This window comes from Nicotiana tabacum, chromosome 7 (assembly GCF_000715075.1).
Source record: "Nicotiana tabacum cultivar K326 chromosome 7, ASM71507v2, whole genome shotgun sequence".
NCBI classification, from domain to species: Eukaryota; Viridiplantae; Streptophyta; class Magnoliopsida; order Solanales; family Solanaceae; genus Nicotiana; species Nicotiana tabacum.
In genome coordinates this window covers 103,390,931-103,409,408 of record NC_134086.1, presented here as the reverse complement: position 1 = coordinate 103,409,408, position 18,478 = coordinate 103,390,931, and the positions used below count along the sequence as shown (strand labels likewise).

The 18,478-nt window shown below is 38.8% G+C and overlaps 1 protein-coding gene across 4 annotated transcripts; it reads left to right on the top strand.

Annotated features, from left to right (window-relative positions):
- The first annotated feature begins 3,872 nt into the window (after positions 1–3,872).
- LOC107812859 (uncharacterized) lies at positions 3,873–18,146 on the top strand. Of its 4 annotated transcripts, XM_075217446.1 has the most exons (14): positions 3,873–4,291; positions 4,858–4,934; positions 6,056–6,214; positions 7,103–7,316; positions 8,125–8,211; positions 8,344–8,483; positions 12,477–12,557; positions 13,191–13,255; positions 13,674–13,849; positions 14,676–14,806; positions 14,901–14,988; positions 16,206–16,422; positions 16,605–16,711; positions 17,405–18,146. In XM_075217446.1, exons 1-14 carry the CDS (start codon positions 4,124–4,126, stop codon positions 17,888–17,890), a joined length of 2,196 nt encoding a protein of 731 aa, XP_075073547.1. In that variant the 5' UTR covers positions 3,873–4,123; the 3' UTR covers positions 17,891–18,146. The 4 variants fall into 4 exon arrangements, with proteins under 4 accessions (XP_075073547.1, XP_075073549.1, XP_075073548.1 ...); XM_075217447.1 differs by lacking the exon at positions 6,056–6,214 and having other exon boundaries at positions 3,883–4,291; XM_075217448.1 differs by lacking the exons at positions 16,206–16,422; positions 16,605–16,711 and having other exon boundaries at positions 3,878–4,291.
- The last annotated feature ends 332 nt before the right edge of the window (positions 18,147–18,478 follow it).

The window sequence follows — 18,478 nt, the reverse complement described above, 5'->3', positions numbered from 1 at the left end:
ACACTTTTCAAAAAGCACTTTTAAACAAAATATTTTTTAAAATAAGCAATTTTTGGCATTTTGGCGGGCTCTTAATAAAAGAGAAAGATTTGTATGTGGATATAATATTATAGTACGATTGTAACATAATCTATACTATATTAAAAGCACAAAGCCTATCATCGAAATATCGTTCGCCTTTTTACTCTTTAATAATAAGTTTCATATTAGACAAAATAGTCATTTTATTATTTTTCTAAGAATATTTAATTATTTCACTAATTCTTTGACTTTGAAATCAACTAAATTTATTTATTGAATTGTCACGACCCTAAATTCGGACCCGGTCGTGATGACGCCTCTCATGAAGACAAGGCCAGCCGACACACTCCCAATTCATTTTATGCAATTAAATAATAAAAACTAAGTCTTTAACATAATAATAATAATAATCCCAAAATAAGGTGGATAATACAGTTTGCACAATAGATATAGCCCGATATCGGGATGTCACCAGTCATGAGCATCTATCGCAAAAATTACAAGTCTGAAAGAGTCTACACAACTATTGCATAACTAAAACAATAGAAAATAAGATAGAGGGAGAAGCACTGGGCTGCGAACGCCGGCAGCTACCTAGTGAATCTCCGAAATCTGCAGAAATCTGCAGGAAGCTCACTCAACCCTCGCAAGCAGGACCTGAAGCGCCTGAATCTGCACACGGGGTACAGGGAGTAAAGTGAGTACTCCAACTCAGTGAGTAATAATAATAAATGAAGACTGAGCGATAAGAAATCACATAAAGGCACATCAACAGGCTATAAGAAGCAGTAAAAATCCAGTAAAAAACAATGAAACAGTGGAAATATGTAAAAACATTTAGTTCAGAAGAAACTTCTTTAAAACACCTTTTTAACAGTTAAACAATTAAATGAAAAACAATTAGAACAGATCAACACATAAAAATCCGCCCCTCGGGCAATATCATGGAACAACACCAGCCCCTCGGGCTATATCTCATATCACAATGGGTACTCGCGCTCACTGGGGGTATGCAGACTCCTGGAGGGGCCCTTTGCGGCCCAAGCGCAATATCAAGCCATCTTGTGGCATATTCAATAGGCTCTTGGCCTCATATCAACAAACTACCTCGTGGCGTACAATCTCAGGCCCATCGGCCTCAAAATCATGAATCAGTGTATCCTCACAACACAGGCCCTCGGTCTTACTCAGTCAGAATCACATAAGCCGCTCGGGCAACAGTAAAGCATGATGCTCAACCCAGATTATCATTTAAAAAAGTCATTTAATGTGTTAAAACAAATTAAACATGGCTGAGTTATGAAAGCAGTAGAATATAGCATGACTGAGTTCAAATATAAAGTCTAAACAGTGAGAAAATATCAGTAAAAAACCCCTAAGGGTCTGAATAGTTGGCACAAGGCCAAATATGGCATTCAACCCAAAACATGATGATAGCAGATAGTTTTCAATCAAATACGCGATAAAATAATCATTCAGGATGGACTAAGTCAGAATCCCCAATGGTGCACGACCCCACGCTCGACATCTAGCGTGTGCGTCACCTCAATATAGCACAACGATGTGCAATCCCGGGTTTCATACACTCAGGACAATATTTACAATCATTACTCACCTCAATCCGATCCAAACTCTAGCCCACGACGCCTTTTCCCCTCGAATTGGCCTCAACTCGCGTCAAATCTATCCAAAATCAGAATCACGACGTCAAACTATGCTAAGGAAATGAAGCCCATGCGAAAATAATCAAGTTATAGCATAAATCCCGAAATTAACTAAAACCCGACCCCCGGGCCCACGTCTCAGAATTCGATAAAATTTACATCAATAAATTGCTTATCTCCCCACGAGTTCATACATATCAAAAGTTCCAAAATCCGACCACAATGGCCCCTCAAATTCTCAAGTCTAGGTCTCCAATACCAAACCCTAGTTTTCCCAATTTTAACCCTTAAATTTCCATAATCATAGCTCTAATCCGTGAAATAATACCATAGGATTGCTTATTAGACTCAAAAATCTTACCTCCAGATGATATCCCTTGATTCCCTCTTCAAAATCTCCCCAAAAGCTCCAAAACCAACTTGAAATGGAGAAAAACAACTCAAAAATCGCGAAGGAATGCTTTTATACCTTCTGGCCCAGGGATTTCGCATCTGCGGCCAAAATCCCGCTCCTGTGGTACCGCTTTTGCGGTCCATGAACCGCTTCTACGGTTTTCACTTAAGCATCTCAGCTTTCGCATCTGCGATACACAAGCCGCACTTGCGCCATCGCAGGTGCGATTCCTTAACCGCTTCTGCGGTTCCTGCCCTCCTTGCCTTCTTCCGCTTTTGTGACTCCAAGCTCGCTTCTACAAGACTGCACCTGCGGTCCCCTGGCCGTAGGTGCGGTTATGACAGTAATGGGAAAACTTCAGCTGTCACAACCCAACTCCAATCTTCCGCTAACCATTCGAAATCACCCCGAGGCCCCCGGTACCTCAACCAAAAGTACAAACATATCATATACCACCATCCAAACTTATACCAATCTTCTAAACACCTCGAACAACATCGAATCAACCAAAACACATCGGATTTAAGTTTAAGTTTCCAAAATCTTCCGAATTCCGCTTTTGATCAAAAAGTCTACCAAACCACGTCCGAATGACCTGAAATTTTGCACATACATCCCAAATAACACAACGAACCTATTGCAACTTCCGAAATTCCATTCTGACCCATATATCAAAATCTCACCTATCAACCGAAAAACGCAAAAATTCCAATTTCGCCAATTCAAGCCTAAATCTACTTCGGACCTTCAAAACACATTCCGATCACGCTCCTAAGTCCCAAATCACCTCCCGAAGCTATCCGAACCACCGGAACTCACATCCGAGCCGTTTAACACATAAGTCAACATCCGGATGACTTTTCCAACTTAAACTTCCTCAAAAGAGACTAAGTGTCTCAAACCTTACCAAAACCTTTCCGAACCCGAGCCAACCAACCTGATCCCACATAGAACCGATAAACAAAGCAATAAGAAGTAGAAATGGGAAAAATATAACTCATGAAACGACCGACCGAATCGTTACATGAATCCTTCCTAATTTGAATTAAATGCGAGCTCTAATATTAAAACTTTAAATTTTATTTAGATTCTATCACTTCAATTGGAATAAACACATCAAATTGAGCACTAATGTAAATATTTAAACTTTTACAAAAGTTACGTACCTTACATAAGTAAAAGTATATAAAAGTTATAGCTAAATATGCAATATATGAGCTCTAAAATAAAAGCACACTCATAATATTGCATATTTATAGGAAGAGACATATGGCAAAATATCTTTCTGAATTGAGTAATTAGATAAATAGGATACAACAATTATTATTTTAAAAACTTAAACTTTTTTTCTTTATTTTTTTTAGAATAAATCAAAAATAATTTTCAATTTAAAATTTATGTAATTCTTTTAGAATTTTATACTCACCAATATGAGATACACACATAACATGCGTACCCTAAAGACTAGTAATTAATGGAGTGAGTAAATATCATTGAAACTAACATTCAAATAGCAGAGAAAAATATTAGATAATTCCTTATATTTAAGCTTCGGTGAATTAAGTTACCGGATACTTGTGCAAAATATATTATATGGTTCACTACGAATAGTATTTATAACATCATAGTGGTAGTTAATCTTATACAAGATTTGACGTATATATAACGATAATGTAATCGGTATAATTTAATTTGTTCTATCGTATTATTTTTCTTATTTTTCAATTTTCTAATACATTTATTATGAATAATTATATTTTTATATTCCAAGTTAAACTCAAAATAATAGGGTCCATTAGGAGTGGTACTTAAAAAATTTCCAAGTAGAGTAACTGTGATTCCGCCATTGGAGGCAAATGGTCAATTGGAAAGGTAGGCGAGTGAGTGAGGTGGTAGCATGACTCGGTCTCCAGTTCGTAATTTCATTCTCTACGCAGAGGCAAAGGGACGTAAGACGCCATCGACCTCAACATCTCTTCGATCGCTTTCCTTGATCAGACGACGTACGGCGAATTAAAGGAAAGTTCGATCAGAAGAATTAATTATGTGGGTATTTTACCTGATATCGTTACCCCTGACGATGGGGATGGTGGGGGTAACGCTTTGGTACTTCGCCGGACCAGACGTACCTCGTTACGTACGTTACACCGTGGGATACACCTGGTTCTGCTCTCTCTCTATCATCATCCTTGTTCCCGCTGATATCTGGACTGTACGTTCTTCACTCCCCCTCCCCATTCTCATTCCTTTTTTGGATGACGAATCAGCTCTCTGCATCTCAACTAAGCTATCGGCCAGCTTCCTTTTTTCTTTTCTTCAGCATGTTATCACTGTGCTTTAGTTGGGTTCAATTTTATAATCCTCAATATCTTTTCGCTTTATTTCAACCTATTAGCCGGTACGGATGTAAGGTGGAAATAGGAGAGTACTTCGTAACGTAGTCAATACTGTGATAATTCATCAAATATTGACTAGTTTTAGCTGGGCAACTAGAGGCAAATAGTGAATTTGTACTCTACGGTTCAATCTTTAAGATTCTTATTACGCACTGCAATTCAAAATTATGGGTTTGGAATTTATTATTGGTGACGTTTAATGATTTTTTCAGATGTATATTTATTCTTGGCGTCGAAAATAATGGGTTCAATGAACCCATCCCCATCAAAGACAATGTCCATCCCGCCCCTGGCATCAACTTAGCCGAATATGCATAGTTGCATTATGAATTTGTTTGATTTCTACTTGACAAAGGTTTCAGTGTCGTTTGTTTTTGTGCAGACATTATCGAATCATGATAAGGGACAAATCTCTTTCTTTTGGAGCTGGTCTTATTGGAGTACATTTTTACTCACTTGGTAAGCTACACCATCTGATATTCTTTAAACCAGTTCTTTTGAAAATGTGTAATCTTATGCTAACTTTCAGTATCGTTGATTGCTTAGTTAAATGCTTGCTTGAAATGCATTGTATTGATGTGTGAATAATTTAAATATAGAAGACTAATAGTACTTGAAGTACATTGTTTTTTTTTTTTTCATTTTTCTTTAAATGTTGTAAGCTAACATGTGATCAGGACGTTTTTTGGTATTGCCAGCTTTTGGGCTGAAGGGTTATCTTTTAAAGTATTGACATACGAGGAAAAGTACGATTATTTTTGATCAGTCATATGAGGAAAAATAAGAGTATTTGTGCATCAATCTTTTCAATGTTAGTCCAGATTGAAGGAAACACTGGAAACTCGAAAATTTTCAATGGGAGTGAATGTCTTATGTGCAGACTGCCACAGGCTTTTGTTTTTGTTTAACTGTGTGGGTGGATGATCAATTTAGCTCGTATTACCTGTATCAATGCTCCTCAACTTCTTAGTCTTACTGGTACTTTATCACATTAACTTGTGGCTAAGATTAGGAAAAATATATGACAATGCTTCTGCTGAATCTTTCTTGATGATTCAGCATGATATCTTTGGTTAGAGGTACCTATCAGCTTTATTTATGGCTTTAATCTGCTGTTGTTTCCTCTTTAAGTTTTCCATTTTAGGTTTGTAAATTGTTTGGTGTACCTGTTGGATATTTATATGCCCAGCTATCTCAGAGTTTCATTTAAAAAGGCAAATACCATGCAGCATTTGGTATGTGCCCCCATCCACTAGGAAAATAATGCAACTCGAGAATTAATCCCCTCTCAAGACAGTCAAAATAGATATCTAAGCCTTATATTTCTATCCTTATATTTTATTGATATTCAACTGGACATTACCAGTTTTCATTTCCTTTAATGACACACGAAGAAAATATATTACTTATGTTCAAACTGTTGACTGTGGCAAATAGGTGCTATTACTTGATAATTAATGGTTCTCTTTAGTTTCAAATTTCATACCTTCCTTTAGATAGTGCTTTACTAAAATTTGGATGGCAGTGGTTAGGATGCTATGAGAAGTGAGCATTTCATCATGCATTATGGCTATTTTCAGGGCTGTGGTGCCTATAATTCAGGGTTATGAAGATGCAGGGGACTTCACTATAACTGAAAGGCTGAAGACTAGTGCACATGCAAACTTAGTTTACTACTTATGTGTTGGTGCTATCGGGCTTTTCGGACTTCTCTTGCTCATCGTTGTTCAAGAATACCGGTTTATCTCTCACTTTCTCAATAGTTTGTGTAGACTGCAGCAGTGTTATCAAAGGCGCGCTTAAAGCGCACTTAAGCCCTGACGCAAGGCTCAAAACATGTTGAGCGCTTCGTCTCTCTTAGCAGGCACTTCGCTGTTATCATCAAGGCTCTACGACATACTTTTCCTTGCCAATGAGCGTAATCCTGAAGAGGCGACACTAAACAATTGATATTTAAATTTTCTTCATTTCTTTGTCCATATATTTGGTATTCATGCTTATAGATATTAGTCTTGGACTACACATACATATTCGTCGTTTTTCTCCATTTGCGCCTTTCTTCATTAAAGCCAATCTTTGATTGCGCTTAAAGCCCCAACCGACCTTAGAGCTTTTTTGCGCTTTTCGCCTTTGATAACATGGGACTGCAGTATCATGTTTCTCTTCTCCTGATTCTGCTCTTTGTGGTACCAATCATATTGGATTGTTTGTCATTGGATTAATATATTTGCTCTAATAAAAAGAAGTACACTGGTTTTACAGTAAGGCAACTCTGCTTGCCAAGTGCAACAAGAAGGCTGCAAGGCATGCTTTTAACTGTGCCATGGAAGCATCTTGGTTAAGCAGACCACCTCTATTTTGGGATTAATGAACTGACATGTTAGTCTCTCCTAAAGTATGAAATGTTAGGAGATGATGCGATTCTTAAATTTAATATCAAGAAAGAGCTCATGTTATATTTTATTTTATCTATTTGGTCATGTAGGAAGCCTAGGAAATAAAGCAACACGGCTTACTCCATTCTTTTTTTCCCTGCAAAATTCTCTCCACCTTTTACTGCTTCTAGCTTCAATTTCCAACTATTGACCCCTTTCTTGCATTCTCAAGCAGTGAATATGCACATGCAGGATAGGAAACATTCCTGGTTTTGCTATGGCTTGCTCCAATACATTTGGTCTTGTGACTGGTGCATTTCTCCTTGGCTTTGGTCTAAGTGAAATTCCAAAAGGCATCTGGAGAAGTGCAGATTGGACAACTCACCAAAAGATTCTCTCACATAAGGTGGCGAAAATGGCCGTCAAACTTGATGATGCTCATCAGGAATTTTCAAATGCTATAGTAGTAAGTTTTATATCCTTCCAGGGTAGGGGTAAGGCTGCGTACATCTTACCCTCTCCAGACCCCACTCGTGGGAGCTCACTGGGTTGTTGTTGTTGTATAGTCATAAGTTCTGTACTTGACACGTGGCTTGTCTTCTATGATTGTTCATTACAAAGTCTAAATTGTCATAACATCTACTCTGCTTGTTAACATTTATTTGTAAAAGATTTTCTTGACAAGTAATTTTTTATGGAAATGTTGAGAAGATACTGGGAAGGTTTGATTTGCAACATATTGTAATACAAGATAATCTGCACAAAGAACTTGCTAATTCATTTTCAATTGGCCTTATTGTCCCATGTTTACCATTGTGGTTTAGAATGACACAAGTTCTTTTAACTGAACCCCACTGTCAGTCGCTTCTCAAACCGACCAACATGAGAATTGGGGATTTCCCCATAAAAATCACTAGAAGAAAAGGAAGAGCTCAAAGACGAATTGGGTTCATTTCTGAAACTCTCCACAAATTTCAGTTTCAGTTGTGAAAGTGATGTTCATATCTTGAGCGCAGTTCCATAATTGCCAATACCCTATGTATACAATCAAGAATCTAGCATTACCTCTAGCTGCTTTTGAGACAATTGGTGGGGTGGATTGGTAGGTATGTGCAATTGTGCATGCATTTTCCCATCCTGGGCTATATTTGCTTTGACCGTTCATCTTTTCAACCTACCCAAAATGCTGCAGTTGGAGCAAAGATTAATCTTGTTGAAGATGAACAACTCAAGATTTCTCTTCCACCAGTAAAGATGTGGTTTCACACTTTCAGGTTGCCCAAGCCACGTCAAAACAGATGTCAAAGCGTGATCCTTTGAGACCTTACATGAATGTCATAGACAAGATGCTGATTCAGATGGTAATCATGCTTCTCTTTGCAGATGATTTTGCCTCAAAGCTTCATATCAGCAATTTAGGCACTTCTATTCTTGTTTAAATGCTTATCTTCTCAGATGCATTAAAGCCTTTTCTAGTATTACTTCGAGTGCAGCTTAGCGAAGATCCCTCTTTTAAACCACAAGGTGGAAATTTAGGAGAAAATGATATGGATTATGACACTGATGCTAAAACAATGGCTGCACTTAGACGTCAACTCAAGATAGCTCGAGAGAAATACTGCCGATACAGAAGGTACATGTTCATTGCCGACTCAAAAGTTTGAGTACATGTGGTCCATGGTTAATTTTTTGGATCATAAGTGTTTAGTCATGCCGTATAATTGCCTATCCACATATTGTTATAGCCTGGATACACTCCCAGGTTTGAGACCTTTATTTTGAGCTTACGAATGATATTAATTGCTTAGGAATCCATTCTGCACCGGTGGAAAACTAGCCCAAGAAAATTCTCTTATACTTTATGACTGCAAGAACCATGTTAGAGCCCTGGTATCTTTGAAATCTTCTTCATTTTATCTTTATCTAATTTCCAGATTTGAAATGTTAGTAGTTTCATCACGTGTAACTCTGTGGCAATGGTCTTAAAAGGCAAGTCTTTCCATGTATGACAAGTTAACAACTATGCTGCTGTAGGTTAGTGGTGTATAATCAGGGACATTCGCAAGCATTGGGATGAACATTAACATATCTTGCAACAACATTGTCCTTAAAAGTTCTGGAGACCATGGTTTCTATTTAAGAGCTATGTTTTTGCTGCTCTCTTCAACTGTTGAACCCACTTAAGCTCTCAATTTTTACGAAAATTGGTATTTGTGTAAGAGGGTAAGTCTATAGAGCTGGTGAAGATCCTACGGAAGAGGAAGGTCAATATAGCGTGTGTCCAAGAAACTCGGTGGGTAGGTTCGAGGGCGAGGGATGCAAACGAGTATAAGCTGTGGTACTCTGGAGTCCTGAAGGGTAAGAATGGTATAGGCATTCTGGTGGATAGGGAACTTAGAGAGTCTGTGGTAGAGGTTAGGCGGGTGAATGATAGGTTAATGTCTATTAAGTTGGTGGTTGGAGAGTGCACCATAAATGTCGTTAGTGCGTATGCACCGCAAGCGGGCTTGGATGAGGATATCAAGAGGCGCTTCTGGGAGGGGTTGAATGAGATTGTGCGTAGTATTCCGCCTGCTGAGAGGTTATTTATAGGAGGGGATTTTAATGGTCATATTGGGTCAATTGCAGGCGGCTATGGCGAGGTGTATGGTGGCTTCGGTTTTGGGGATAGGAACGCAGGAGGAACTTCGCTGTTGGATTTCGCAAGGGCGTTTGAGCTGGTGATTGCTAACTCTAGTTTCTCAAAGAGGGAGGAGCATTTGGTTACTTTTCAGAGCACGGTGGCGAAGACTCAGATTGACTATCTGCTCCTTACGAGGTGTGATAGAGGGCTGTGTAAGGATTGCAAGGTTATCCTGGGTGAGACCCTCGCGTCGCAGCATAGGCTCTTGGTGATGGACGTCGGTATTATGATGAAGAGGAAGAAGAGGATTGCACGAGGTCGACCGAGGATCAGGTGGGGAACCTTGACTAAGGATAAAGCTCAGGAGTGGAAGGGAGGCTATCGGCTGTGGGAGCCTGGAGGAGTGGTGGGGACGCGAGCGTTATGTGGTCGACAACGGCAGATTATATACGGGAGGCAGTGAGAGAGGTGTTGGGAGTCTCGAAGGGTTTGCTGGCGGGCACAAAGACGACTGGTGGTGGAATGAAGTGGTCCAAGGTAAAGTGGAAGCGAAGAAGGCGGCGTACCTGAAGTTAGTAGGGAGCACATGCGAGGTTGAGAGGAGTGCGAATATGGAGAGGTATAAAGTAGCTAGGAAGGAGGCAAAACTGGCGGTCATGAAAGCTAAGACTGCGACTTTTAGTCGTCTGTACGAGGATCTAGGGGCCAAAGGCGGGGAGAAGAAGTTATTCCGGCTGGCTAAGGCGAGGGAGAGGAAGGGCTCGGGATTTAGATCAAGTGAGGTGTATCAGAGACGAGGTCGGTAAAGTATTGATAGGAGAGGCCCAGATTAAGCGGAGATGGCACTTACTTTCATAAACTTCTAAATAAAGAAGGGGATCGGGATAGTGTGCTAGGCGAGTTGGGGCATTCTGAGAGCCACCGCGATTTTGGGTACTGTAGGCGCATCAAGGTTAGGGAGGTCGTGTGAGCTATGCGTAAGATGAGCAGGGACAGAGCTACCGGGCCCGACGAGATCCCGGTAGAATTTTGGAGGTGTGTGGGTAGAGCAGGTTTGGAGTGGCTAACAGGGTTATTTAATGTTATTTTCAGGACGAAGAGGATGCCAGACGAGTGGAGGTGGAGTACGGTGGTTCCGTTGTACAAGAACAAAGGTGACATCCAGAATTGTAATAACTATAGGGGTATAAAACTATTGAGTCATACCATGAAAGTGTGGGAGAGGGTAGTAGAAGCGAGGGTGAGGAGGACGGTGTCTGTATCAGACAACCAGTTCGGGTTCATGCCGGGTCGTTCTACTACGGAAGCTATCCACCTTATTAGGAGGTTAGTGGAACAGTACAGGGATAGGAAGAAGGATCTGCACATGGTGTTTATTAATCTGGAAAAAACGTATGTCAAGGTTCCTAGAGAGGTTCTTTGGAGATGTCTAGAGGCTAAAGGTGTGCCGGTTGCTTACATTAGGGCGATTAAGGACATGTATGATGGAGCTAAGACTCGGGTTAGGACAGTGGGAGGCGGCTCCGACCATTTCCCGGTTGTTATGGGGTTACACCAAGGATCTACGCTTAGCCCATTCTTGTTTTGCTCTGGTGATGGATGCATTGACAGACTATGTTCAAGGAGAGATGCCATGGTGTATGTTATTCACTGATGACATTGTTCTGATTGACGAGATGCGGAGTGACGTTAACGAGAGACTGGAGGTTTGGAGACAGGCCTTTGAGTCAAAGGGTTTCAAGTTGAGCAGGGCGAAGACGGAATATCTTGAGTGCAAGTTCAGTGCCGAGCCGAGGGAAGCGGGCATGAACGTAAGGCTTGGATCGCAGGTCATTTCAAAGAGAGGCAGTTTCAAGTACCTTGTGTCAGTTATCCATGGGGATAAGGAGATCAACGAGGATGTCACACACCGTATAGGGGTGGGGTGGATGAAATGGAGGTTAGCATCTAGAGTCCTATGTGACAAGAAAGTGCCTCCGTTACTCAAAGGTAAGTTTTATAAGGCGGTGGTTAGGCCGGCCATGTTGTATGGAGCTAAGTGTTGGCCAGTTAAGAATTCACATACCCAGAAGATGAAAGTAGCAGAAATGATGATGTTGAGGTGGATGTGCGGGCACACTAGGATGGATAAGATTAGGAATGAAGATATTCGGGAGAAGGTGGGCGTGACTCCTATTGATGACAAGATGCTGGAAGCGAGACTTAGATGGTTCGAGCACGTTCAGAGGAGGAGCTTGGATGCCCCAGTAAGGAGGTGCGAGTGGTTGGCGTTGGTGGGTACGAGGAGAGGTAGAGAGCGGCCTAAGAAGTATTGGGGAGAGGTGATCAGGCAGGATATGGCGAGACTTCAGATCTTCGAGGACATGACGCTCGATAAGAAGATGTGGAGGTCGAGCATTAAGGTTGTGGGTTAGGAGGTAGTTGAGCATATTTAGTCTACCAGTGTGAGGCTAGGCTGATAGGATTTAATCTTAGACTGCTAGTGGTCAGTGCTGTGTTTACACTACTCTTCCGTTTTCATAGTGCCGGGCCTTATTTACTGGTCATTATTTCTGCCTTTCATCTATTCGATGGTTCTTGTGTTGTTGTTATTATTTCCATGATGGTACTGATATATTGTTTCTTTTTGTCTTTTCGTCTTCTTGAGCCGAGGGTCTTTCGGAAATAGCCTCTCTACCCCATCGGGGCAGAGGTAAGGTCTGCGTACACACTACCCTTCCTAGACGCCACTTGTGGGACTACACTTGGTCGTTGTTGTTGTTGTTGTGTAAGAGGGAAATACTGAAACATTACTATATATTTAAGATGCAGAGAGTAAATCAATAAACTAGTAATACATTTGTGCGCTGGTGTGTGCTAATGAGAATTATCTATTCAGAGAACCACATGATTTATGGGTGAAACATCCAACTTCATACATTCAACTCATGCAGTTCCTGATTTCATTTAACATTCGGCACACTAATAGCATATAATTAACTCTATGTCTCTTCTCTAATACAGCGAGTATATGAATTTTGTAACTCAAGCGCTTGAGCTGGAAGATACCATAAAGAACTTTGAGCACCGAAGTGGCACTGGATGGTTTGATCTATTTCCTTTCTTTCTTGTTATTTCCTTTTATATTAACAGTAGAAGCTAGACAGTTATGGGAAAGTCTTAGAAGCATTATATCCCTAATTTGTATTAAAAAACAGAGTGTTGAGTATTGGAATGTAACTGGTTTTCAAATGATCAGAATGAATGTTGAGGAATGAGGATACATATAGCCGATCCAAACTAGTTTGGGATGGACATAGTTGTTGTTCTAGCAGTCTTTTATAGCTATAGTCGTATATACATAACTCTGCAAACCAGTAATTAGCTGGTCGTTGTTCAAATATCTAGTGCGTTAATTATGCTATTCTTTCTGTACGAAATTCATGATTCAGAACTTAAAATTGATCGATGATGAAGTGAACCAGCAGAATCAAAGAGTACTGTTCTCTTTCACTTTCCATTATCATGTGCTTAGACCTGCCTGCTAATTCTGTTGCATAGGTTTTTGTCTGGGCCATCATTACTGATTTAGTTATTTTATTTAACACCTGTAGTTCATATCTTCATATAACAAATTGATAGAATGACATTTTGGGATTCAAGATCTTGTCTTGTATGTAAAGTTGTTTGTACTTAATTCTTATTTGACTGTAGGAATCTATTTCTTAAACTTGGCAGGAAATATATATCAAGCTTCCGGCCTGAAAGAGGTGGAAGTTTAGGGTCTATGCTGGACAAAATAGGTGATCTTCCGATTTTTCTTTTATTCTATAAATGGAAGTTCTCATTCTGGCATTTCTTGAAACACTTCCTACTTAAATGCTAAGCAAATGGCAGATTATGTTACAAGAATTGATTTTATCTTGATGATGATTTGCAAAAGAGAATATTGGTAATTCTCATTGGTTTGAGATACATAATCCTACCTTCAAAAATAATACATTTTCTAGTTCATACTACAAAATGTAGCCATGTAAAATGGCTTCAGGAAGAAAATGCCTTTCCTATCTTTTGGCTTCAGGAAGAAAATGTATTTTTCTATATAAAGCAATCAAAGAAAATGCATTCACAATAAATGACCAAATTGCAAAGGAACAATTCTAAAAAGAGAATAAATTAAATGATCAAATACAATGTGATTACTAAGTCGCATCTCTACAGAGTTGATATGGCGTTGTGTATTGGCAAAGCAGCTTCAGAAATTTTTGGCGATCCTCTTAGGCTGTATATCGGCTTCTATACTTCTTGCTGAGGCAACAATTCTACCAAGTGGAGTTGATTTATCTCTCTTTTCTATTCTGATTAATGCCACGAAAGAGCACGAGATGCTTGTACAGGTAAAATTTTCTCTCTCTTTTTTTTTTTTACCTCTATCCTCTCTTAGTTTTTGAAATTAAGATATATAACTTTGTAATGATGAAACCTTCTGCTGAAGACCTTGACTAGATTTGGCATGGAACTTTCCAAATGAGTTATTTAGCAATAGTCAGCACAACATTGTGATACTGTTTGCATCATTTACCCTGTGCACAAATCTCCTGAATAGTGATTGAACTGAGAAGGTGCTTTTTCTTTCACTAGTTGTTTGGATTCCATAAATGATCTAAAGTAAGATGGAGGAAACATTTGTTACTAACAAGATGGACTAAACATCTGTTTTCTTTTTCTATTTCTCTGTAGCTTTCTTTTGTTCCTTGTTTGGATCATATTCTTCTACAGACTACATAGAGGTAAAGATGTAGTGAGAAGAGTTAGTAATGCCATACATGTCCTTTTTTGTTCTTCAAAGCTTCTCTCACGCTACAGGTATTCTCATTGTTTAGATCTACGAGATCAAGATATTTGTTAATATGACTGAGTTAGCTGTGACATGTTTTCCCCCCTTTCTTATAGCTTGATTCTTTTGATGGCTCTTAATGGTTGATGGATATCTACTGGTAACTGTAATTAAGTTAAATGCTATATGGCTTCTTTCCTGAAAACTTTTTTATTCAGGGAACAAGTGGATTGCAGAATTTGCATGGCCTTTCCCTCTTTGGAAAAGAAAGTTTCATTAGTTTTAGTTTTATTGGGAGCTTGTCTGACTTACTTTTCCCTTGGATATTATAGATTGTTGTTTGACTACTTATGATGTTGTCTTCTTTTCCCTTATTTCTGGTGCAGGTGGCTGCCTTTATTCCTTTAATGTATATGTGTTTGTGCACATACTATTCCTTGTTCAAAATAGGAATGTTGACATTTTATTCACTGACTCCAAGACAAACAAGTTCAGTCAGTTTGCTTATGATATGCTCGTATGTCTCTTTGTTCTTTCTTTTTCTTTCTTACGGGAATTTGCAACCATTCTCTGCCTAATACTTCTTATAATAACCATGTAAATCATATTAGGATGGTTGCACGCTATGCTCCTCCTATTTCATACAACTTTCTCAACCTTATCCATCTTGACAACCGTGCAAAGACTATCTTTGAAAAGGTAAGTAACTGATCAGTATGTCATTTTGTTAGCTAGAATGTTTAATTCCGGGACATATGTCAAATTATAATCACATATTCGATTTTCTTGTGAGGCACAACCAGAACTCCCATTTGCCCATTTTGCATGACTTTGATTGGCTTTCATGAAGTTTTAGAGTTAGGGCTTGGATGACTTTTTATATTTGAATTTGTACATTTTAAAATAATGGTTGGACAATGTGGATGTCAAATAAAATTAAATAATGTAATATTATATTTTAAGAATACAAGATTACTATATAAGATCACAGGTTCAAGCCGTGAAAATAGTTTCTTGCAAAAATGTAAGGTAAGGCTGCGTACAATAAGACCTAATGTGGTTTGGCCTTTCCCCGGACCCCGCGCATAACGGGAGCTTAGTGCACCGGGTTTTCCCTATTAATCTTATATTTTAGTAAATTTTTTAGAAAATGTTGGACTTTGTCATGTAAGGGAGAAGTTATGTACTGAAACAGAAAACAAGTCAAATGAGATGAGACGAAGGAAGTGGAACACAACCACTCTGAAATATGCAGCTGTGTTTTTGCTTTCTTAGTTAGTATTCCATGTATGATTATAGGATTGCAACGAGAGAGAGAGAGAGAGAGATTACAGAGAAGCTACTTCAAAGAAAAGATTACAGAAAGTTGAAATGCGTACTTGGTTCCAGACCTACACTGTATTGATATATATATATATGTATATATATATTTTGCAGAGAGACCACGAGGGATTTGTTCTTTATTAGTATACTTCCCTTTAGCAAATATTCGGACACAAATCTTAAATTTCAGCGTAAATTTGGGAATTTAGGTGACATGGTGTAGTTCATAATATTCGTCAGACAAATAAATTATAGTTCATAATACTTCTAACTATAGCTTAATAAATTCAATTTTGCTATAATCATCCTTTTTGTCTTTCATGATGATCTAGGGCCATTAGAAGTTTAGAATAAAGTTAACCAATCTAGTTAATTGGTCAGTTTACTCAAGTTCTCTTGTCTAATCCTAATACTAAACAAATTCATCTTTTCCTAGTCCACTTGCAATTGGTAGTTGGATGCATAGACACAAGCAGGCACCGGGAAGTAATTAGAAAAAGGAGGGGGATGAACAGATATTCTGAACTTTGATAAGAAATTCGTCTTTCTAATTGACCAAGCAAGTTGATGATTTTGTCATTGCACTTATGCAGAGAATGGGGAATATTGATGATGCAGTCCCATTCTTTGGAAGAAATTTCAATAAAATATATCCGCTTATTATGGTCATCTACACCTTAATGGTTGCGAGCAACTTTTTTGATCGAGTCCTTAGCTATTTTGGGAACTGGAAAATTTTCAAATTCCTGAGTGAAGAGACTGATGATTTTGATGGATTTGACCCCTCAGGACTCATTATTGTGCAAAAAGGTTAGCTTGGCATTTATCCCTATGTAACTCATGTAATTGGAGTCATTTTTCCAAAATAAATTTGTAGCTTGGGTATTGTTTTTTGGAGAATGGAAGTCTAAAAGAAGACAATTTAAGACAAGTAGTTTAAACTTTATGCAAAACCAGGTAATGCACAAAATGACTTTGATTTCACTTCTCAGAACGTTCTTGGCTTGAACAAGGACATAAAGTAGGTGAGCTAGTTGTTCCATTGGCTAGGAATTTCCAAAATGCAAGCTTGGATCTTGAATCTGGCGGCAATAATATGGTATGTGATTCTCGGAACATGACATATTCTTTCCATCAGTGATCTGGAAAATATTAATTTTACAGATGTCTTATTTCTCACATAAATTTCTTGGTGTTTTACACTTTGGCGTCCACTGTTTTACAATTTTCACCTGCCTTGCAAATGATACTAAACAGGAGAACTATATTGCAAGGCAGGATTGGCACATTTAAAGCCTGTTTTCCTGAACTTCCAAAATTTGCTTAATTTGAACAGTACTTTTTCTCAAATAGAATTTTAGAAAAAGTACTTTTAGACGTAGCTATTTGTGATTGGCCAAATCATTTGAGAAGTATTATGGAAGCAGTTTTTTTTATAACCATGGTGCTCGGGCCAACTTGTGCGAACCTCGACTAATTTCACGGGGTGCATGCTACTACCTCCCCACTTGTACAAGTACTGAGTAACTGTGTCCAGCAAGGCTTGGACAGGTGGGATGAAACCACCTATTGTTTTTGCCTCCATTGGAATTTGAATCTGAGACCTCATGGTTCTCGACCCACTTCATTGACCACTAGGCTACACTCTCGGAAGCAGTTTATGTTTGGTTATTCTTTCCAAAATAGTGATGTGCTCTAAGTGTGCAAGCTTTTATTAGTTTTGCGGCGCATATCCACCGTGAATGATTATTCTTCTATGTTGCATCTGACTTTGGGTTTATATTGGTAAAAGCTCCAGGAAGCAAAACCATCAACAAGACAGAGGGAAGACGATAATGTTAGCCATTCAAAACCTCTAAAAGGAGAGGCACAATATGAGAACAGCAAAGAGGGGATCAGTGGAAAGTACAAGGCAAAAAGAGCAAGACAGATGAAGAGAGGAAATAGCATAAGTTCAAATGAGAAGAGCAGGGACCGCCCCTTGTCTTCACGGGACGAAAGCTCCATGATGGATATGCAAGTTCAACCTTCTAGAAGCTTATCCTCAACATGGAGATCAATGAAAACAGGTTTTAGCAACTTCAAGTCTAACATGGAATCAAAGGGATTCGTCCCTTTACATCAAGTTCAAGATGCAGGACACAGTCGTGCTTCCTCAACTGAATCCCTGGATGAAATATTTGAGAAGATAAAGAGGCCAGGTTCAGAATCTACAAACTATGACAGTGACGATGATGTTTACGAAATGAGCCTGAAAAGTTCAAAACCAAGAAGATAATATATGTAAAATTTTGTCAGAGAGCAGGCTACCAATTTTGTGCCAGAATCAGGATATTGGTTGTAAAGTTTGTTCAATATTCTTGTCTCTAAGTAGCAGGTTTCTGCGTTGCAGATCCTTTTGGCATCTGTTTTGTTGTAACGAGTATAGAATAGTCCCTCCTTTACAAATTACCATACAAGAAGCATAAGCCACAACTTGAAAACCTTCTTAAAGAGTTCGAAACATTGTTATTTGGAAACTCAAGTTTCTGTAACGACTCACGCACAGTTTCTGTAACACTCCCTTAAGCACTTGCTCTGTAGGAATATAATGAGACAATTGTGTACAAGCATATCCCGCTGAGCATCTATTGGAAAGCTGGTGATAATTTGTTGAAACTGATTAAATTATACGGAATGAATAAGTTTGTTTGCAACATCAGTGGATAAAAGTTAAACAAAAAGAAAATGGTCTTGTCACCATAACAACCCCCCCCCCCCCCTTTCAGTTTTCAGGTATGCTATATATTTCCAAATTAATTAGAGTTGACTATATAATTTGCACTATTAATTGTGCTTCATTTGAACTCATTTCAATCTGTTATTT